At 43.3% G+C, this 22,830-nt stretch overlaps 1 protein-coding gene across 1 annotated transcript in view; it reads left to right on the top strand.

The window, feature by feature from the left end:
* Window positions 1-976: 976 nt before the first annotated feature.
* MTX2 (metaxin 2) overlaps window positions 977-22,830 on the top strand; it is a 39,873-nt gene continuing 18,019 nt past the window's right edge. Inside the window, exons 1-3 of the mRNA XM_082209349.1 lie at window positions 977-1,195; window positions 17,051-17,098; window positions 18,177-18,223. Of these exons, the coding sequence (XP_082065475.1) occupies window positions 1,156-1,195; window positions 17,051-17,098; window positions 18,177-18,223 (135 nt within the window). The 5' untranslated portion in view covers window positions 977-1,155. The remainder of the gene's footprint in view (window positions 1,196-17,050; window positions 17,099-18,176; window positions 18,224-22,830) is intronic.

Here is a 22,830-nt window from a genome sequence, read left to right as displayed (position 1 = left end):
AATAAAAAAATTCCTTCCAGTAGCACCTTAGAGACCTTATCTGAAGAAGTGTGCATGCACACGAAAGCTCATACCAAGAACTAACTTGGTTGGTCTCTAAGGTGCTACTGGAAGGAATTTTTTTATTTTCCCTTTATTCTTGCTTTCCTTAACGGCAGTTACATGCTTCAGATCAATGCTATTTTGTTATGAAGTTTTTATTTCTGGGTTACATTCTTATGGAGTGCTCTGCATGCTGCTTTGAGCAGCATATCCAGGACTAGAATTCAACTCCAGGCTTGCCTTTCCATGCTTAATTTCCAAAAAAGTTTGTGTGAGAGAGAGAAAGAAAGAGAGAGAGAGAGAGAGAGAGAGAGAGAGGAGAGAAACCAGGATGCAAAACTTTGCTTTTCAGCCTGGAAGCTTGCTAATAATCACCGTCCTTCCCGGAGAGGTAGCTGAATTAGTCTATCACAGCAAAAACCAGCATCTCGTGGCATCTTAGCAACCTAAAAAAAAAAAAAAGACGTAAGATTTCATGGTCTTCATAGAATCATAAAATTGTAGAGTTGGAACGGGCTCCAAGGGTCATCCAACCCCCTGTTAATGCAGGTGTATTAATTGTTCTCAGCTGAGCAAATACTTGAATTCAAATTCATGAGCAAACACTTGGAACAGCTGAACAAATACTTGAGCGTACAGGGAAAACAGTGGGGATGTATTATTATTATTATTATTCCTAGGTTTCACTCTCAGCCTTGGGGTTCCAGAAATAATAGCTAATCATCATCATCCCGTGTTTCAGGCAGGTTTTGCGGGCAGAGCGGGCTCCAGCGCGGTGGCACAGAGGGGGCATTGCGCTTTACTGCTGAGGCGCCTGAAGTCTCCCCAGGCAGCCGTGCGCACGCTTGTCTCTCTCCCTCTCTCTTTCTCCAGGGCACCGACGCCGCCAGCCGGGCGAAGGGGTGGAGCAGGCCCCGGATGCACTTCCCTCGCAGGGTTGTCGGCGCAGCCGCAGTGCTCCGGTGGGTGCCCTTAACCTTGCGCGGTTTGCGGCGCGGCCCGAGGATCCGGCGCACGGCGTGTGCGCGCGCGAGAAAGAGAGGAGAAGCAGAAGGCGACGCTCGCGGGGGAGCTGCGCTCGCCCACCCGGCCGCCCGCCTCCCGCGTGGAAGCATGGCTCTGGTGGCGGAAGCTTTCGTTACGCAGATAGCAGGTGAGGAGGCGAAGAAGCGGCCGTAGCGGGGGCCGGAGTGGGGCAGCAGGGGCCGCGGAGCAGCGCCCGGGAAAAATTGATTTTGAGCACGGATAGAGGTGCGTTGCGCGCGCCCTTCCAAAAAGGCTCTTTGACCTGGTGGAGTGGCTGGGCTGTGAAAGGCAAAGTGGACCCCTGTTTTTCTTGGGGTCTTGCTTGCTCCCACCTGGTCGGGCTACTTTGAGGGATATTGCTTGAAAACCTGCCTGCCTCTCTAAAAAAGTAAATAAAGCAACCGTAGGGACTCGATAGGAAATCTAATAGGCCTTAAGAACTGTTTTGAGTTCTCATGGTTTGGTTGTCATAGCATCAGCAGGAGCCTCTGCTTTGGCTACTTTGTGGATGTTCCCTGGAGTGAAGTCATATCTGGAGTCCCAGTTTGTGGCTAGGGTCTCCTGTGACAGTGCTGGATTTACATACAGTATAAGCTAAACAAGCTATAGCTTAGGGCCCCACTCTCTTGGGGGCCCAAAATTCTTTTAAAGGAAAAACAACAACAACTGGATGTACATTTCCAAAATATAATTACAAACAAAATAAACCTACATACAGCAACAGTGTTTTGTGTTGTGTAGGCTCCTATGATGTAAGTAATGGGCCCCATCCGCTAGCTTGCCCCCTAAAATATCACTGGTTTGCTCATTTCTCTATATAGGGTGCCTACATTCTGCATGGACTGGTTGCATTGGCAACATGTGCAAATGACTTTAGATACCTATTAGGTCCATAAATTACCATATAGCATATATTCAACACACAAAAACAGTGACAATTTGTTGTTGACGAAGGACAGCTGGACATAGAAAGGGCCCCATTACCTTCAGTAGCTTAGGGCCTCATCAAACCTAAATCCAGCCCTGCCTGTGGCTTCTGGGACTAGGAGTGCTAAGGCCCAGTTTAGGCTGATTTGCCAGGTGTGGGATAGCCTGGCCACAGTGACCTCACGTCTGGACTACATAGTGTGCTGTATGTGGGACTGCCCTTGAAGACAATCTGGAGGCTGCAGCTAGTGTGGAATGTGACTGCTAGGCTGGTGAGCTCTGGCAGCCCGGTGGGGCCATCTGAAAGCCCTGCAGTTTTTGCCAGTGAGCTATTGGGCCCAATTCAGTACTGGAATAAGGTAAAGGTAAAGGGACCCCTGACCATTAGGTCCAGTCATGGCCGACTCTGGGGTTGCGGTGTTCATTTCGCTTTATTGGCTGAGGGAGCTGGCGTACAGCTTCTGGGTCATGTGGCCAGCATGACTAAGACGCTTCTGGTGAACCAGAGCAGCGCACGGAAACGGCGTTTACCTTCCCACTGGAGCAGTACCTATTTATCTACTTGCATTTTGACGTGCTTTCAAACTGCTAGGTTGGCAGGAGCAGGGACTGAGCAATGGGACCTCACCCTGTTGTGGGGATTCGAACCGCCGACCTTCTTATCGGCAAGCCCTAGGCTCTGTGGTTTAGACCACAGCGCCACCCGCATCCTTGGAATACAATGCCCTAAATGACTTAGGGCCCAAGTACCTAAAATAACGCCTTTCCCATCTTGAACTACGATCGGCAGGTGAGATCTTGCTTGTGCTGTTGCCACTTTTATCAGCCTGTGACAGGGCCTTTTCAGGGGTAGCTTCCTGTTTGTGAAATGCCCTCCCTGGTAAGGTACATCTGCCTCCTTCGTTTCTGGCTTTCAAGAGGAATCTAAAAAACGTTTCTTGTTTACCCATGTGTTTGATGGCTGAAAGGCACTGTTCTTGGCAACCTTGGTTGATAAAGTGTTTTTAAAATGCTTTTAATAATGTTTTTGGTCTTGGTGTGTTTTCTGCCCTGGGCTTCTTTGGGAGGAAGAGTAGAATATATTGTAAGATGAATGAATGAATGAATGAATGAATCCCAAAAGCTGGAACAAATGGCCTGCCTAAAACTTTTTTATTGCACTAGGCCTATACAGGCAATTAAGAAAGCATATTACCACAATGGTTAACTGATGTCTGTTTTTAACTTTTTTATATGCTCTTCATTGTATGTTTTAATTATTTTTTCCTGTAAATCTAACAAAGGGAAATTTTACAAGGCCAAACCTGTCCTCCAAGCTAACTAGCAAATACTGCTCCAGCAGCTGAGGAGTTAGGGTTTATGTCCTGATCTTCTGTAATATGTACCCAGAGCAACTATAAAAAAAGAATATTCAAGAATAAAAAAATTTATATGTGAATTTATGTACATAGCTAGATATTATTGTTTTGATAATGTTACGCTTAAATCCAGTTTTTTTTTGTTTTTTGTTTGTAAAAGAACCTAGCCAGAAATTACACCAAGGATATGTTACCCAGATCTCAGTTAATCATCAAGTATGTCGTGTTCTTGAATCTGGATATAACTCACCCTTTTTTTCATTTGAACTGTCTAAATGTTTCACCAAGTGTTTGTCAGTAGAGACATCATAGTTGACTACAGCATGTTGCTTGTTCACACTATGTGACTGCTGCATCAGCTCACAGCCACCTTTGCCATCAGAAATAATTTCTTGCGGCAGCCTATGACAGGTGTCTCTACCTCTCACCCAAAACCAGGATGTTAATCTCATTTTCTGCTTAGTTGATAAATCCTCGCAAGGCTCCGTCATTCATATTCTGCACAGTGAGGATGTGAAGAGGAGGAAGTCCCATTGAGTTCAGTGGGACTTTACTCCCAGGTGTAAGATTGCAGTTTGCTGTTTGGAAAATAAGGCTTCTTTACTCCTCTGAATTTGTGAAGAACATTATTTTGGGGTGTGTTGATATACTTCCAAAGGATTACAGTTTTTAATGAGGTATCCACACACGACTAGTTCACACATAACATGTGTACATGATTTGTTACCATGTGAATATCTGGCAAAATATATGAGACATTTCCTTTGGAAAGTGCTGAAGGAGCATCTCCACCCCCGTTGTTCAGCCTGGATACTGAGACATGAAGCTACAAGGAACCAGGCAGAGGGCCTTCTCGGTATTGGCACCTGCCCTGTGGAATGTCCTCCCATCAGATGTCAAGGAAATAAACATCTGACTTTTAGAAGACATCTGAAGGCAGCCCTGTTTAGGGAAGTTTTTTATGTTTTATGTTTTATCATGTTTTTAATATTCTGTTGGGGAAACCTAGCCAAATGGGTGGGGTATTAATAATAATAATAATAATAATAATAATAATAATAATAATAATGGATTATCACAACTTTCTTTTTAACCTAGGATTGCTAATTCACAGTTTGTAAGTGTGAGCCAGTTTACTAGTTGTTAACAGGGCTGGCCAACTCATGAGGCAAGGTGAGGGGACTGCCTCAGGCAGCAGGAACTACAAGAGCAGCAGATCCCAATGTATATTTTTATTCCGCCCTTGTTCCTGATCTAGATTGTCACTCACCCCTTCTTTCCTGGTGGGGCTGGTTGTGCAATTTTGTGGTTTGCCTCAGGTGCAAAAATGTCTTGGGCTGGCTCTGGTTGTTAATACATTCATAATCGGCCAATAGTTCCCTGGATTAATAAGACTCATTAAATACTAGCAACCATGTTCCTGGCTTTGCTCAATAATTTTAAGAATCCAAAAGTTCAGGGCAGTTTTGAAGGTTCAGTCCACCATCTTAATTCAAAATGGCATCCAACTGTATCCAAACATAGAAGTTCTCCTGTTCCTTGAGGTTGGGTCTCCAACTGTATACCATATAGCTGATTCCCTGTGAAATCCATGGATAAATAGTTTGGTTAGTTTTGTAATTTGCAATGTAGTGCAGTGATGTGAAGGGAACTTAATTGGGCCACTCAGGCCTCAGTGGTTGGCCAACCTGGCTGCTTTGGGTGGTGTTAGATATGAAATCAGTCCACTGGAAAACTATTGCCACAATGCTCAGGAAATTTCCTTACCTTAGAATATATGAATGTTTCTGTTGAAATGTTTGTAAATTCTTTTCTAGTAAGGTACTCAGCGCAATGCGAGGCAGTTGCTTTGCTTAGAAGCTGATAAATGTTTTGGATACTTTGGAAATACTGTACCAGCAAAATAATAATCCTTTTGCTGTTGATTCCTACTGTTAGAAGATTAAAATGGATCCCACCAAATCTTCCGGAAGACCATCTCCTGGATTGTTACATAAATCTGCAAAATCCTGTTGCACTGCAAGGACATGTTCACCATATGGCCCGTCATAATCTAGTGTTTCAGAAGTGAGTGGAATGAAAAATATAAGAGCCAATCTGTAATATTGGTTATGGATACAGTGGTTCAAACTTTTGCTGAGCCATAAGGCTCTCTGGATGGCCTTAGATAAGTCCCTTTTTCTTTGCTTGACCTTCCTCCAAAGGTGTGTCAGGATCATAGAATTGTACAGTTGGAAGTGACCACGAGGGTTGTTTAGTCTAGCTCCCTGCAATGCAGGAACATTTCCCCCAACGTGGGGCTCAAACCCACAACCCTTAAACTGAGAGTCTCATGCTCTACTGACTGAGCTGTCCTGGCGTAAGGTCTGTTGTTGTGAGAATATAATGGGGATGGATGAGAAGAACCTTGTATACACCACACTGTGCTCCTTTGAAGGAAAGGCAGGATACAAATGTAATAAAAGAATTGGATATCCAGTACAGTACTCCTTCATATATACTGCATTGAACATCTGAAGGCAGCCCTGTTTAGGGAAGTTTTTAATATTTGATGAATTATTGCATTTTAATCTTTTGTTGGAAGCCACCCAGAGTGGCTGGGGAAACCCAGCCAGATGGGTGGGGTATAAATTATTATTATTATTATTATTATTATTATTATTATTATTATTATTCATTTTATTATTTATTATTACAATAGTAGAAGTTCATGTATTCATCACTCTAACCCAATGGGGCTTTAGTGTTCACACAGATGTCATTCAGGAATAGAAATAAATGAGAATCTGAATAAGTACCTCTTAAAAGGATAATGGATTTATTTTCTGTTTCTCTGTTTTCTGTAATACCAGGTCCCTTATTTTGTATGCATGGTGGTGCAGTCATAATTGAGAAAGTTTTTATATCGGTAATAAAAATGAAATTTGATTGGCTAGTAATAGAAGGTCCTGTTCGTGAAAACAATCACTTTGTCATGCAGTTCCAATTAACTGAAACTGCTGTGATGATATAGCAGCTATAAAACATTGATCTTCACTGCAGTGCATTAAAACTGCTCTAGGGTGATTATATTATATTTTAATTTTTTGAAATGTATTTAGGAGATTTTTCTTGGCCCAACATTGGGTCATGACTTTTGTCTGGATGTTGACTCCCCGCCCCCCCCTTCTTTAATGGCCTTCATCGTCTCTGGAGAAAGTGTATACAGTCTCTCCTGGTCTTAATAGCTTTGCTTTTCATGCTTGTTCATCTGGACTCCTTTAAAAGCACAGAGAATGTTAGTTTTCTAAAACATTGCCCCCTCCACTTGGGAAGTTGCGTTTGTTTGAACATGCTGAGCAGAGTCTGTTGCTCTAATGCACTAATGATTAAATATAAAACGATGACCAAATCATTTATGAAGTGATAAGAGGCTTTTCGCGATTATGTTGACTGGGTAATGAAGAAATCATTTGCTTGCGTTTCTTTCTGCAAAATCTTGCGGGTTTTAGCTGCGGATCAGCACAACACTGCTTTCTCACACCAGGGAAGCAACGTATTTTCCTCTGTAATGTTATAAATGGTAATCGTATGCCTTTATTTCAAACTGGTTGTCACACAAGGCAGTGCCGTGTTCTGTTTTGTGGAGACGTCTAGTGTAACCTGTTCTCCCATAGACACGTGACGATTTATAGAGATTAATCGTATATGTATCACTCTCAGGATAAGAAAATGAATTTCCCATGCCACTTGGAAAGTGAACATCTTGGTTTTCAGATGGTATCAGACCTTAATCTTTCTTAAAGCGGCAACTTTGCTGAAATATCAACTCGATAGTGTTAGGCCAGGAAAAAACTGTTGCAGATGTGATAGATTAGTGGATGCAAAGAAGAGAGAATTTTCCTAAGCTCTCATTCGCTCTTTGTAAATGAAAAAGAAAATGAGGGGATTTTCTTTTCTGTGGTTGCTGCAGTGGGTGGGGAAGAGGGACATATTTATTTACCAAAGTTGAGAGATTTCCTTTCTAATCTTATACTGTGAGAAATGACTTAAAATGAAAACAAAAGCCAGACATTCACTGCATGCTGGCTGATCCCTTATATTTGCCAGACGTTCACCTTCCGAGCATCACAGAGTTGTTTAAAAATAAATCTCTTCCATGTAATTTTGATGTATGAGGTTGAACCCTGATTGCACTCATAATAAATATGTAGAATGCCACACAAAGTGCTTTTGTAGACAAAAAGCTACCTCTCTCCAATAAGGCTTCAAGTAACAAAGCAGACAGGATAACAAATGTGCCTATGTTAAACTAAAAAAACACAGTATTAAATTGACATATTGTACAATGTCTGCGACCAAAGTGTTGAGAAAATTTGGATATAAAAGGCAATCCCTCAAATACACAGATATGTTGGAAACCTTTTCATTTAACCAGTTATGTAAGCTCCATTTCCAACGTTTCTAATTTATATAACTTCTCCAAGGCTGAAATGGGTTTTCATTGATAAACCAATTCTTCAGATTCAGTAAAGGCAGCCTGCCTTGAACAAATCTTTGGCAAGTGTCTGTCACAAACCATACTCAAAATTTGAGAGTACCTCTGTGATATACGCTGCAGTACATACCCATCATTTGGTGGAGGTTTGCTATTAACTGTCTATTAACAGTCTGTTAACTGTACAATCCTATACATGCCTAAAAGGTAAAGGTAAAGGGACCCCTGACCATTAGGTCCAGTCGTGACCGACTCTGGGGTTGCGGCGCTCATCTCGCTTTATTGGCCGAGGGAGCCAGCATACAGCGTCCGGGTCATGTGGCCAGCATGACAAAGCCGCTTCTGGGGAACCAGAGCAGCGTGCAGAAACGCCGTTTACCTTTCCGCTGGAGTGGTACCTATTTATCTACTTGCACTTTGAGGTTCTTTTGAACTGCTAGGCTGGCAGGAGCAGGGACTGAGCAACGGGAGCTCACCCCGTCGCGGGGACTCGAACCGCCAACCTTCTGATCGGCAAGTCCTAGGCTCTGTGGTTGAACCCACAGCGCTACCCGCGTCCCTATACATGCCTACACAGAACTAAATCCTATGGAGTTTAGTGGGACTTCCTCTCTTGAACTTTTGTAGGATTGTAACCCAAATAGGGCTGAGTAATATCTGGTTTTCCACATCATGATATATCACCAGCTAAGCTTTGTGATATACTGATATACCATGATGTCTGAAATAAGGATGGAGCTGTGTAGAGGCACTGGCTGGCTTCACAGTTTTTCCTGCATTGTGATTTTTGCATAGCGCGCGCACACACACAAACACATACCGTATTTTTCGCCCTATAGGACGCACTTTTCCCCCTCCCAAAATGAAGGGGAAATGTGTGTGCGTCCTATGGGGCGAATGCAGGCTTACGCTGAAGCCTTGAGAGCGAGAGGGGTCGGTGCGCCCCCTCTCGCTCTCCAGGCTTCGCGGACCTCTCCGCAAGCAGCGGGAGCGCTCCCACTGCTTGCGGAGAGTTGCCGGCATGCCGAAGCCTGCGCGCACTGAGATCAGCGCGTCCAGGCTTCGCGGACCTCTCCGCAAGCAGTGGGAACCAGCGCTGGGCTCCCACGGCTTGCCGAGAGCTGCCTGTTTGGGGGCTGGGGTCGGGGGAAGCTCGGGCCTCCCCCGCCCCAGCCCCGCGCCTGGGGGAAAAATAATTTCCCCCTTTATTCCCCCCCAAAAAACTAGGTGTGCCTTATGGGACGGTGCGTCCTATAGGGCGAAAAATACGGTATATGTTGCCAGGTCAAAAATGAGAAACTGATATCACACTATATACTTCAAACTGGTTTTGAGTGATATATAGGCCAACCCTAACATGTGTCATGATTCATGATGTGTTACCAGGTTAAAAATTATGAAACCAACATCACAATATGGGGTTCAAACTGGTTTTATGTGGCATATTATATATCGCCCAACCCAAAGCCCGAGTTGCAGAATGATCAACAGCACAGCATAGGAAGGCAAGTAGAATTGCAAACCGGATTATAGCCTATAGAGCCAGGTACCCTCCCTGTATCTGTCCAAGAGGGCAACTGGCAGTATGAAGAGTACATCTTGAGCTGTATACTGGGCCATAATATCAGATACCTGACAGCAGCATATAAGCAAGTACAGTCGTACCTTGGATCCTGAATGCCTTGGTACTGGAATGTTTTGGCTCCTGAACGCCGCAAACCTGGAAGTGAGTGTTCTGGTTTGCGGACGTTCTTTGGAACTCAAACATCCGACAGGGCTTCCGCGGCTTCCGATTGGCTGCAGGAGCTTCCTGCAGCCAATCAGAAGCCGTGCTTGGGTTTCTGACCAATTTTGGAAGTCAAACGGACTTCCGAGGTACGACTGTACACTGCTTTTGGAATTATGTTATCAGACGTATATTAACAAACTGGCACTTGGGTTTATGAGGAGAAGGAAAAAGCAAAGAAAGCAAACTCATGCGAGCTAGTGGAATACTCTTAAGAACAACTGAACACTCATCTTGTCGAGTAGGCGACCAGGTTGTAACCCGTTATTTTTTTTAAAAGGCCATGTGTTGGATCCAGAATTCACTCCTGTCAGTGAGAGCACCCCCAAGGGCAGTTGCATTCAGAGGATGCCCCTGCTAGTGGGATGGGAGGTTACTTTTTGCTAGTTTTCCCCTACCCCTGCAGCCCCCAGTGTCATAGAGGGTGGAGTGACTTTCAGGCCTTTGGTGGCACTGGGGTTGCAGGTGGAGGGGGAACCTGCAAAAGTCGCATTGCCTCTGTCTGCTCACCTGTACAGTCCTCACCTGTATCAAAAGCCTTCCCATTCTATCTGCAGAAGGTGAACTCTGGATCCTGTGCCATGTTTTTTCTTGTACAGTGGCACCTCGGGTTACAGATGCTTCAGGTTACAGACACTTCAGGTTACAGACTCCGCTAACCCAGAAATAGTACCTCGGGTTAAGAACTTTGCTTCAGGATGAGAACAGAAATCGTGTGGCGGCGGCAGCAGGAGGCCCCATTAGCTAAAGTGGTAGCTGAGGTTAAGAACAGTTTCAGGTTAAGAACGGACCTCCAGAACGAATTAAATTCTTAACCCGAGGTACCACTGTACCATGATCCCAGTTGAGTTTTGGGCATGGGGTTGCATCCAGAGAACTGAGCAGGAGGGAAATTTCTGCTGCTTCCGTTTGCAAATTCTTGCACGAGAGGAGCACTCTAATAAATAGGTTCTGCAAGCAGAATAGCATTTTGGGATTTTGTTGAGTGAAAAATGTAAAAAAAAATGTTTGTGAAAGATGTACTTCCATGAGCTTAAGTTCTCCTTTCTTATGTGGGAAGCTACCTTTGGATCCAAACTATGGATTTTAACTGGAATTTGTCATTGGGCTAGCAACTGATTTACTGTGCTATTCTCGGTAATTACTCAGAAGTAAAGTTCAGTGGCACTTACTCTCTCTAAGTGTGTATAGGATTGCAGCCTCAGTTAGGGCGAGGAAAGATGATAGATGTGTTCACCTACTTCTGAACCCAGGAATATTTTTCATTTTCAAAATAAAGTGTATGTGTGGGGGAGGGGTTTGCTACATTTTTAAGAGCCTTTGAATCTCCATCTCAATGAACTTGTTTTCTTGACCCTTTCTGGCGAAAGGTCTGAGTACATCTTGAAATTGATCGTGCCTTCATATAGGTATTTACGTTGGATGACGATGATGAGGCAGCTAATTCATAAAGGGATGTATTTGTGCATTCTTTATTGATCTCTCCTAATGGATGAGAGTTCTTTTTGACTGTTGTTCCAAACTGACTGCAGGCTTATTGAAGTAATAAAGGCTAGTTTAAAATTATCAGCATTTTCATGTGCCTGTGAGGCAGTAGAAGTATGGTTTAAAATTAACTTTTCTATTTTTAAAGGATAGCAAACAGGTGGTAGATTTGCCTATACATCTTTCTAGGAAACAGGTCATTTTTTTAAAAAATCTCCTGCGGAATCCATAGCCTTCCAGATGTTGTTGGACTCGAACCTCCTTATTATTATTAATTATCATCATCATTTATTTCTTTATTTCATAAAATTTACACACTGTTTGATTGAAAAACCCTCACAGTTGTTGCAGATATGGCCATCTCTAATGGCCACAGGTGACGACAGTTGTGGTCTAGGAACATCTGGAGATGTTCCACAGGTTCCACATCCCTGCCAATGTAAGTCCTGCTGGTACAAGTTCCGCCTGCTGATCCAGCATGACCCCTGCTCAGTTGGGTTCTGAAAGTTATGCTGGGTGATCCCTGGCTGAGCCAGGATGAAGATGTATTGTTGGTGTGGTCCAGGCTGACTGAGGACAGCCCAATATCCATCCATTCCAAACTTGCTCATCCTGACTGATTTTGGGTATGGATTGTGCTGTAAGTCTTCCTAGCTGATGCTGAGCTACACAAGCGTATTGGCAAGGCAGCTACAGCAATGGCTTGCCTCGTTGAAAGGGTATGGGCAAACGTGATGCCAACGATCAATACCAAGACGAAGGTTTACCAGGCTTGTGCGTTGAGCATGTTGCCCTAAGTGAGTTGTGGGCAACTTACAACCGCCAGGAGCGACGCCTCAATGCCTTCCACATGCACTGTGTCTGGATGATTTGGGGCATCATATGGCAGGACAAAGATGTGCTCTCCCAAGCTCACATTCCCACGATGTCCACGCTGGTTCGGTCATGTCCGCAGAATGGAAGATGGCAGGTTCCCCAAGGATGTGCTCTATGGGGAGTTGCCTTCAGGCATCAGGCCTGTTGGCAGACCAGACCAGCACTATGTCTACATAGTGACATGAAGGCTGGCAACATCAGCCCTGCCATGTGGGAATTCCTTGCAGACAACTGCAATGCCTTGAGACAGACAATCTAAGTTGCGTTCCCATAGCAGTGACCAGAGAAGGAATGACTGGTGGGAGGAGTGTGGCGTTCGTATGGTGCCCCCGGTCGTCTCACGGACTATTGACCCGTACACCACTAAACCACTGCCACCAACCAGATTCCCCCTGGTAAAATCACTTCAGTCTCAGTCAGCTTCTCAATTAATAAAGAAGAGTGTATTTTATTTCAGACACAAACAAAACTTTTAAGGCATTCCAAATGTTGTTGCTCTTTACTTTCTTAGTCTTATATTCCTCTCTCTATCTCTTCTACCTCCCCACACTCAAGAACCCACTGGCTTAGCTATCTCTTTATTACCAACTGCCTTTCCCAACCAGCCAACCCACTAAATCCAACCAACTACCCACCCACAACTCCCAACCAACTCCTCCTCGAACTCCTTCCAGAACTGGTTTTATAGTTCCACTGACTCCACCCCGCTGGGTCCTGACTGGGCAACCTGGTTAACTATTTCCCCTCTCATATCTGTTAGCGTCACAAGGAGTGCAGAGAGAAGAAATGGCATGGTGCATCTGCAGCAGCACAACCAGATGCCTTCATCTGCCCCAGCTGCAACAAAGCATGTCTCCCCTATATTGGTCTCTAAAGCCACAGCAGGTGCTGTAACTCTCCAAAGGTTTGATTTCACCCAACAAACGTGCACTCCTCCATTGTCTCCTGAGACTGATGGATGCCAACCCAGACTTCCTAGCTGTGGAGAAAGATCACACAGATCAGTCCATAAAGTTCTCCTCTCTCCTGTGAATAAGGCATTGATATATTTTGCTAGCAAAGGACTTCTTTTCTCTCAAGTCTTAATTTCTACTAGCTAGGATGGCCGGAGGTCAAACTTTCATGTGTTGTCCACCTTCATGCTGCAAAGCAGGCAATCTGTACGGGCAAAATAACAAGAATATTGTGCTTGCATCAGGTATGCATGTTTGGGAAAAATAGACATGTTTTTGTGTTGGAAACAGGAAAAGGAAGGACCTTGGTGAAATGCTACAAAGCTTACAGAGGTGTCTCTGTGGAAATCTACGTTCAATCTTTACATTTGCGAATAAAACCAAATACTACAAAATGCTCTAAGTCTCCAGTCTTCCAAAAGAATCCATATCCAAGCCAGCACTACTCCTGAAGCTTCTCATTGCTTAGAGCAATGAGCATCATTGCAAGTCATTCTTGACGCTTCCCCCTTCAAACTAAAACCAGTTTTCATTTCTTGAGTCACCAGCCATGTGCTTGGCTTTCACCCTTCCCCTCCCTTCCCCTGGCATTAGTGTGATTTCGGCGAGATGGGCAAATAACAGCTAAAGACCGAAAGACTAGTTGCTGAAGGATAAACTTGGTTTGACTTCATTATTAGACAAATGATAAGTTTGTGTGGACTTATTATAACATTAATCAACCTGATGGATTGGAGATATGACAGAACTGAAGCAGCGTGTAATATTAGTGCCTATTATTCTACAAATTATGCCTTCACCTATTGTTCGCAAGGCAAGAGTCATGCTGTATATTAAAAAATGTTGTGTGCACATTTTCCCCTCTCTTGTTAAGATACCTCTCACCTCTTCACAGTTCTCATTGTTTTTCTTGCTGTCGCTAATTTGGAGGCTATTGCCTTAAATCCAAAGATCAGAAAAAGCATGAGTAATACTGGTGAGCTGTCCTTCATTTAAAATGAATTGATTGCTTTTATTTGGGTTTATAGCCAACCCCCCCATTCCAGAAGCTCAGAATGGGCAACAAAAGCAACCCCCTCCCAGAAGAAAAATAATAATGGAATTCGCTGAAGTTTCTCTATGCTTCTTCTGTTTAATCCTGACCCTCAGAGGCTATTCTAAAAACTGGTCATGAAAATCTTCTGAATGCATTAATACTTCCATCAGCTTTATGGGCTGGCAACTCAATTATGCTATCTATTTGTATGGGTGGAATCTAGAGTGGTCCTTCCATAGACAAGAGACATGGTCCTTCCGTTCATGGTGAAAACAGGGGTCCTCTATAGGCTTCCCAAGGAAGGGGGAAGGAAAAGATTTCAGTTGATTTTCCCTTCCATGACTCCCATGCTGTTCAGAAGGATCCCCCAACCTCTCCTCTTTCAAGGGGCACAGGAATTGTTTATATTATTATTAACTGTACTTATTAAAAACAAGCTTCTAAAACTAATTTTTCCTGTTCAGTACTCCGTAGAAATCTTTATACAATACATTTGTGTTGCCTCTCTCATCTCCAGAATTTATTTCTCCAGGGTGCAAGCTCTGGTGTTAAAGTAATAAATGTTGTAACGAAAGAAAGTTTCGCTATAACACTTGGATATGATTAGGTTTTTTTTCCAGGCGCATAGAGTTACAGATCTGTGTGAATGTATTTAATATTAAAGGTCAGGTTGCATTTGCGATACTAGATGCTTTACGGTCCCGTCCAACTTTTCTGAAAAGACAGGTTAGTATATTGCAAAAAGTGGAAGGGGCAAATAATTATACACTAGAGTGGTTTTGTTAGTATTCTGGTTTCTGGATCATGTAGAGAGTAATGTTTCTGACTGCAGCAAAAGCATTAGTTGTGGTGATTAAGTTGAGCCAATCATTTAAAGTTTATTTTATATATGAAAATGATTTGTATCCTGTGTATCCAGCCAAGTGGTATCTAAAGCAGCTAAATTGAACAGTATCTTAATTTTTACTCATAGACAACACATTTGAATGCGGATTAGTTCAGTGTGCAATTCGGGCATTCAGGCCACCGTGCCTTTTAACCACACACTGCAAAGTGTACGGCGGCTGGCAATGCTAGCATATCAGTACTGCTGATCAGTTGTTCAGTGATATGCATTCGTATGGTGCATGATGAATTGGTGAGACGCAAATTCTCAAGAGTAAAGACAATTTATACTTCCTTGTTTCCCCTTTTAATATAGCATAGTGAAGAAATGTTGTACGTAACTGCTTTTCACGGTGGGTTCTAAAAAGGCATCTTTCCCCACTCCCACAGTTTTCATTGGTTAAGTCATTTCAACATAATTTTATCTTTAAGTCGCCTTTCTGCATACACACAGACAAACAATAAACAAACAAACAAACGTGCTAAAAGTGGCTTACCAGAAAGAAAACAGCAACACATCTCAAATCAACAATCGGAGGAGCAATTTCATCATAACAGGGATAATGAGACAGCAGCTTAATAGCAAATATATCAACAGTGTACATTACACATCCCGGCAACAGCAGAAACAAGGGAGCTTGACAGTTTTAGTTTGGTCCTGTAAACGCACCTCCCGTGATGTTCCTCCCACATATACCGTATTTCATGTGAATCTTATCTTTATGAATGGCTCCATATGTGTTTAGCTTTCTGGACGACTTTTTAAAGTAAAGCTGGTTTAAAAAAACAACAACAAAGCAAAGCACACACTAAACTTTTCTTCCACTCCCAAGTTCTCAGTTGTTCTTCAAACGTTATTCTCCTCCTGCTTCACTTGAAAGGCGAGAGCCTGTTAAAAATATTTTGGCACCTTCTTCAGAAAGTGTACTCCCCTTGCGCATGAATGCATCCTCCTTAAGCATATTCTTCTGTTTCTTTAACGCTTGATGGTGTTTCATTCAAAAGTGTGTATTTTGACGCTCCCCCCCTTCATCCTTTTCTCAACCATGTCAATATCAATTTGATTAACTCTTCTAAAACATGTCATCTTCGGCAGTAACCTGTTTGCCATTTTATCTAGGCTTCATCTTTATATTATCTGGGTTTTAATTTTGCAGCGCTAGTTTGCCAGGCCTTTTCCACTTCATTGAGGTCGAAACTGAATTTGGCTTAAATGCGCCTAACTTTTGCAGGGTGGTGGTTGTTGTTGTTGTTTTTAAATGCAAATGGCTTCAGCTGGGTGGGGAGCTGGTAACTGACAGGGTCAGAGAAGGGTGGAATCTTAACCATTTTGTCCTGCTGGCATATTGGAAGTCAATCCCTCTTCTGAAGCTGTTTGTAGAAAGGTGTGGGGCAGGAAAGAGGAGAGGGAAAGTTGTCTTTCGCAAGCAGAAATCCTTGCACTTGTTTAGCTGGATACTGACTATTACAAGTATGTTAAACACAATAAATCAATCAAAACAATATAAAATAGCAAAACCACAAAATACCTACCAATCACGACAACATGTGGTCATGAGCTTCTCTACCCTCCGACTAGAGGTAAGCCCATCTACATCCAATTGCCCTAACCCCTTTATTCTCCTTTCCAAATCTGCTCTGGATGATTGGGGGAATCCCCAAAAGTGGTTGAGGATAGGGAGGAGAAGTTCTGTGGTGCAGATGGAAACCCTTGTGCTAACAGATCTTTTCAGCTGGATACCACCCATTGTATCTTTCTTCTTCTGTTCACTGCTTGGGCCCCAAAGTGGTATATAAATCTATTATAGCAGTAACATACTCTAATGGTTTGACAGATGTGCGATTTGATGTGTATCGTATAATGGGCATGTTATGGTGGTTATATTGGAAAATGTTTGTTAAGGTGCAGATCTTGACCCCTCACCTGTCTAGGACAGGGTTTCCCAGACTTGGGTCTCCTGCTGTTTTTGTACTACAACTCCCATCATCCCTAGCTAGCAGGACCAGTGGTCAGGGATGATGGGAATTGTAGTCTCAAAAACGTCTGGAGGGCCGAGGTTGAGGAAGCCTGATCTAAACAGAGAGGGTTCTGGTGTTTTTTGTTTTTGTTTTTAATAATAAAAACCCCTAATGACTAATGCTCATTTTGGCTTCTTTAAATTCTGAATGAATCCAATTGTTTTCTTTCTCCTTCTGCAGCTGCAGAACCTTGGCCTCAGAACGCAGCATTGTATCAGCCACTGAAAGGTGAGTACTTTATTTATTGCACTTAACTGGGGGGGGGGCTTCATTAAATATGCAGCGATGTAATTAACTGGAGCCTGGCGGGTGAGAAGGGGGGGGGTAAGTGGGGAGAAAGAACCTTGTTAAAACGAGCATCCTTTGTGGTGGTCGTCCGGCCATAGGTTTTTGCTAAACTTGTACCTGCCAATATAAGCCAGCTATTCATGGCCTTATAAGGTCCTTGGTTTATTATTGACTCATTATATTGGCTGCTGTAGGCAGTGTAAAATGATGTGGTTTGCAGGCCCAGTTGGCAGATTTACTGCGCCAATAGCTGAGGCAGCAGATTTTTGAAGTCTTGTGGTAAAGTGGGCTCCCGGTAAAAAGGAACTGTTAAAATGTATAGGCTAGGATGGTTCAGGCTCCCTTTAGCAGCTCTTCATATATCATCAGATCACATTATGGCCCCCATTTGGGGCTCAGCAGCCTGCTACAGTTGTCAGAAGACTGCAAAGTAATGAAGACTAATAGGTAGCAGCCCTAGTCTTCTAAGCATGGGATTTTTATTGCTGTGTACTTGTCATCTTTCTTTTGTGTGACAGACCTAGACACAGTGCGCAATATTAACTGCAAGCTGGTTTTTTAATATATATATATATAGATTTCTGTATGCTTTTACTTTTTAGCAAGAGGAATTATGAAGTTGTTTGTTTTTATTTCTATTAGGAAATGAATAATTGCCCATTTATTTTATTTTTTAAGAAGAAAAAGCCCAAGGCATGCGCACACACAAGAACTTACACACACACTCTCTCTCTCTCTCTCACACACACACACACACACACATGCATATCGGTTAGGGATTTAACTGTTGGGACCATACGATAAATTGCAGGGCAGAGCTAAAGAAAATATTTCTGAGACCACAGGCTTCCTAAAGCTACATTAATGTAATGGGGCATGTGATTCGTGTTAAATCAGTTTGTCTCCTTATGTTTGTACACCATTTATTTTTGCACCCCCAAATGATCTGCAATTATCCATTGGGGAAGGAGTCATTATTTCCAATAATTGTCCTGCACTTTATTTATTTATTTTACAGACGAACAAGTTTTGCTTTCTGATAATGCTGCTTGTCTTGCTGTTCAGGTAAAAGCACCGTTCTACTTTCCTACTTGGCACGTGTTAATGTATCCGAGAACAACTGGCCCCATCCACTGAACATTTCATTAATGCATGCCCTACTGAAATGAAAAGGACTTTTGCACCGTTGTGTTGTACAGTGATTACCTCAGGTAACATATGCTTCAGGTTACATATGCTTCAGGTTACAGACTCCGCTAACCCAGAAATAGTGCTTCAGGTTAAGAACTTTGCTTCAGGATGAGAACAGAAATTGTGCTCCGGCGGCGCGGCAGCAGCAGGAGGCCCCATTAGCTAAAGTGGTGCTTCAGGTTAAGAACGGTTTCAGGTTAAGAACGGACCTCCAGAAGTACTTAACCTGAGGTAGCACTGTATTGTGTTCCCGTTGGATGTACACAGGCAATGCTCTTTTCTCTCTGGAGGCATAGCAAAAATGTGAAGCAAAATATTTTATCGCACTTCAGCTGCGTCTAGACAACGTGGTAAGCCACAAACCAGGGCTTACTGTGAAAGAGTAGCATGCCAATACATGCTTCCGAATTGTTCCCACCGTGATTGTGTAGCATGAGTAGAAATAACAAACCACAAGCCTTGGCGTTCCATGAGGTCCGAACCAGCCCTTGTGGTTTGTTTCTCTCCAAGTGTGCTATGACCTGGAAGCCAAGAACAAACCTTGGATTCAGATTGCGGCTTCTTTGAAAAGAAATGTCACAGTCACTGTGTATCGCATTAAGTCCTGGCTCATGGTTTGCTGCTTCCTCTTGCATTAGGGGAGGAACGCGCTGATGGATGATTGGGTAGCATGAACTCAGATGCCATTCTGTCATGGCAAGCCATGGTTTAGGGCTCGTCACGGCATCCAAACGGGACCGCTGTCCCCACCTTAGGCGTTGTCAGTGACATTTGGGCCAATGATCCATGACAAGACGTACTTTTTGAGAGAGGAGCAGCAGGACACAAGGTAGCAAGCGGCAATATTGTCCCTGACACAGGATGAGCTCATGTATTTTATCCAGAACCGTACGAGTACAGCATTAGATGTCTTGCAATCTGCTCTGACTCAATGCAGGGCCTTAAGTGTAGCTGCCCCTCATAGACTCATAGAATTGTAGCGTTGGAAAGGGACCCCAAGGATCATCTAGTCCAGGGTCAGCAACCTTTTTCAGCCGTGGGCCAGTCCACCGTCCCTCAGACCATGTGGGTGGCCGGACTATATTTTTTGGGGGGAAATTAACGAATTCCTATGCCCCACAAATAACTCAGAGATGCATTTTAAATAGAAGCACACATTCTACTCATGTAAAAACACGCTGATTCCCGGACCGTCCGCGGGCCGGATTGAGAAGGCGATTGGGCTGCATCCGGCCCACAGGCCTTAGGTTGCGTACCTCTGATCTAGTCCAACCGTCTGCAATGCAGGAATCTTTCGCCCCACCTTGTTTTGTGGAACATTTCTGCCAAAATACAACAGGCACCCACTAACCCCAGCCTTCCTAGCTGGATGAACAGGTCTCTGCTATGAGTGCCTGTTTACTATTGGTGTGTGTGTTTTTAAAATCTGCTGCTATTTTGCGTATAGTTTAAAACTATTTTTAGCTGTTTTTATTGCCCTCTGTCCATTGCTTTGGGATGTGTGTGCAAGGAGATAAATAGACAATAATCTCCAGTGGTGCCTCGCAAGACGAAATTAATCCCTTCCGCGAGTCTCTTCGTCTTGCGGTTTTTTCGTCTTGCGAAGCACGGCTATTAGCGGCTATTAGCGGCTTAGCGGCTATTAACGGCTTAGCGGCTTTAAGAAAAAGGAAACAAACTCGCAAGAACTCGCAAGACGTTTCGTCTTGCGAAGCAAGCCCATAGGGAAATTCGTCTTGCGGAACGACTCAAAAACGGAAAACTCTTTCGTCTTGCGCATTTTTCGTCTTGCGAGGCATTCGTCTTGCGAGGTACCACTGTATCCATATACAGTGGTAAAGGTAAAGGTACCCCTGCCCGAACGGGCCAGTCTTGACAGACTCTGGGGTTTGTGCGCCCATCTCACTCAAGAGGCCGGGGGCCAGCGCTGTCCGGAGACACTTCCGGGTCACGTGGCCAGCGTGACAAAGCGGCATCTGGCGAGCCAGCGCAGCACACGGAACGCCGTTTACCTTCCCGCTGGTAAGCGGTACCTATTTATCTACTTGCACCCGGGGGTGCTTTCGAACTGCTAGGTTGGCAGGCGCTGGGACCGAGCAGCGGGAGCGCACCCCGCCGCGGGGATTCGAACCGCCGACCTTTCGATCGGCAAGCCCTAGGCGCTGAGGCTTTTACCCACAGCGCCACCCGCGTCCCATATACAGTGGTACCTCGGGTTAAATACTGAATTCGTTCCAGAGGTCCGTTCTTAACCTGAAACCGTTCTTAACCTGAAGCACCACTTTAGCTAATGGGGCCTCCCGCTGCTGCCACGCCGCCGGAGCATGATTTCTGTTCTCATCCTGAAGCAAAGTTCTTAAAACGAGGTATTATTTCTGGGTTAGCGGAGTCTGTAACCTGAAGTGTATGTAACCTGAAGCGTATGTAACCTGAAGCGTATGTAACCCGAGGTACCACTGTACACCCCCCTTCCATATCTGTAGGCTTCCCACTGATTTTGCAGCTTTCACGGCTTCCGATTGGCTGCAGGAGCTTCAATCAATTGGCTGCAGCCAATCGGAAGCCTCGCCTTGGCTTCCGAACATTTTGGAAGTTGAACGGACTTCCAGAACGGATTCCATTTGACTTCCGAGGTACCACTGTACTTGGAATTTGAAACAAACAGATGTGAACCACCCTGAAACCTCTGTGTATAGGGTGGTATATAAGTTCAATAAATAATAATAATAGTAATGTCTTCGGAGCTGAACAGCGCTGTTAAAAAGGTGTTTCGTTTTCTATTTTCTCATTTATAAATGGGGGGGGGGGCGGGAACAGTGACGTAACTGTTTGCAGTGTTGAAAAAGCAAAGTTCATAATCGTTTTGAAATGTTTCAATGTTCTGTATCAAAATGACACTCTTAAAACGTAAGCAAACTACGTGAAATGTAAAAAAGACCAAAAACCGAGGGTGATAGCCAGCCTTAGTCTTACTCAAGAGTAGACTTCATGAAGTCAATGGACTTGAAAGTCTATTTATTGATTTTAATAGGTCCACTCACTGGACATTGATCTAGGACAATTAAATAAGAACTAAGTGAGATTTACAGCACAATCCTATACATGACTACTCAGAAGTAAGTCCCACAGAGGCAGGAATCCTAGGCACATGTACTTGGGAATATGACCTACTGTGTCTGAACGGGAGTTACTTCTGAGTAAACATGTACAGGATTGTGCTTATCAGAAAGCATACAAAGATGTAAAGGTTTATTAAAAGTAATACATAACAATAAAGCCCAAAATGTAAAAAGTCACATTCAGAGAAATGTTTGAAAAAAGCAAGAAATTTACATGTTAGTAAAACTATGCTGCAATCTTTTTAAAAAGTGTTTTTCAACTTTTAATTCAAAAAGGGGTGTTAGATGGGGGAAGTGAATAAAGTACATAAATAATACTAATTTTGATGGGTGACACTGATCACAAGCACCCCCAGTTATGGGGTGCAATTGTCGTTAATAATATTGATTTCCACTAATGTGGAAAGTGCTGTTATTTTTATAAGCAAATATTAGTGTAATATATAATCATTTTAGCTAATCCTTGGATAAAGAAGTAGATTACACCATTAAAAGTTTTAAACCCTATATTATAGTTTTTGGAATACACATGTGTATATAGAGCAAGTGTTAATAATTACCTTCATCAGCATAATAATCTTTTTAAAACAAGGTCCCCCCTCCTGAAGGAGTATATTGTTTGATTATTTCCATTTTGTTGTTCTACACATGTCACTTAGATGATAAATTAACCATAATATATTAAAAGAACTTCTTTATCTTCAATATTCTTTGGTCTGACAGCTGATAGTAGCCATGACTATAAATATGATTTCAACAGATATCTGATTTTAAACTTTATGGAACAATTTTATTTGATGTAAGGGGATGGTATCTGTTTTAAGAATCTGTATTAAGAATACACTGCTGATTCCTTTTTTTTTAAAAACATACTTATTTTTTTCTAAATACTAATATTGCTCCAATCTGTTAAAGTTAGTTTACTAGCTATTTTTAAGCAATGACTAATGAAAATATCAGTCTGGTTATCTCTTTCTGATGTTCAGACTTGCATGTTGTGGTGGAGACAATGGTAATTATTGTTTACTGAATTTATATACCACCCTATATATCAGGGCGGGTCACAGCACAAAACATTCTTCTTACATCTTGGTTAGATTGATGTGAAACTTAGTTGCGGTAAAAAGGTAAAGGTAAAGGTTCAGTTGTGGCCGACTCTGGGGTTGCGGCGCTCATCTCGTTTTATTGGCTGAGGGAGCCGGCATACAGCTTCCGGGTCATGTGGCCAGCATGACTAAGCCGCTTCTGGCGAACCAGAGCAGCGCACGGAAACGCCGCTTACCTTCCCGCAGGAGCGGTACCTATTTATCTATTTGCACTTTGACGTGCTTTCGAACTGCTAGGTTGGCAGGAGCAGGGACT

The sequence above is a fragment of the Podarcis vaucheri genome (genome assembly GCF_965113315.1).
Source record: "Podarcis vaucheri genome assembly, chromosome: 1".
NCBI classification, from domain to species: Eukaryota; Metazoa; Chordata; class Lepidosauria; order Squamata; family Lacertidae; genus Podarcis; species Podarcis vaucheri.
This window is presented reverse-complemented; position numbering and strand designations above follow the sequence as displayed.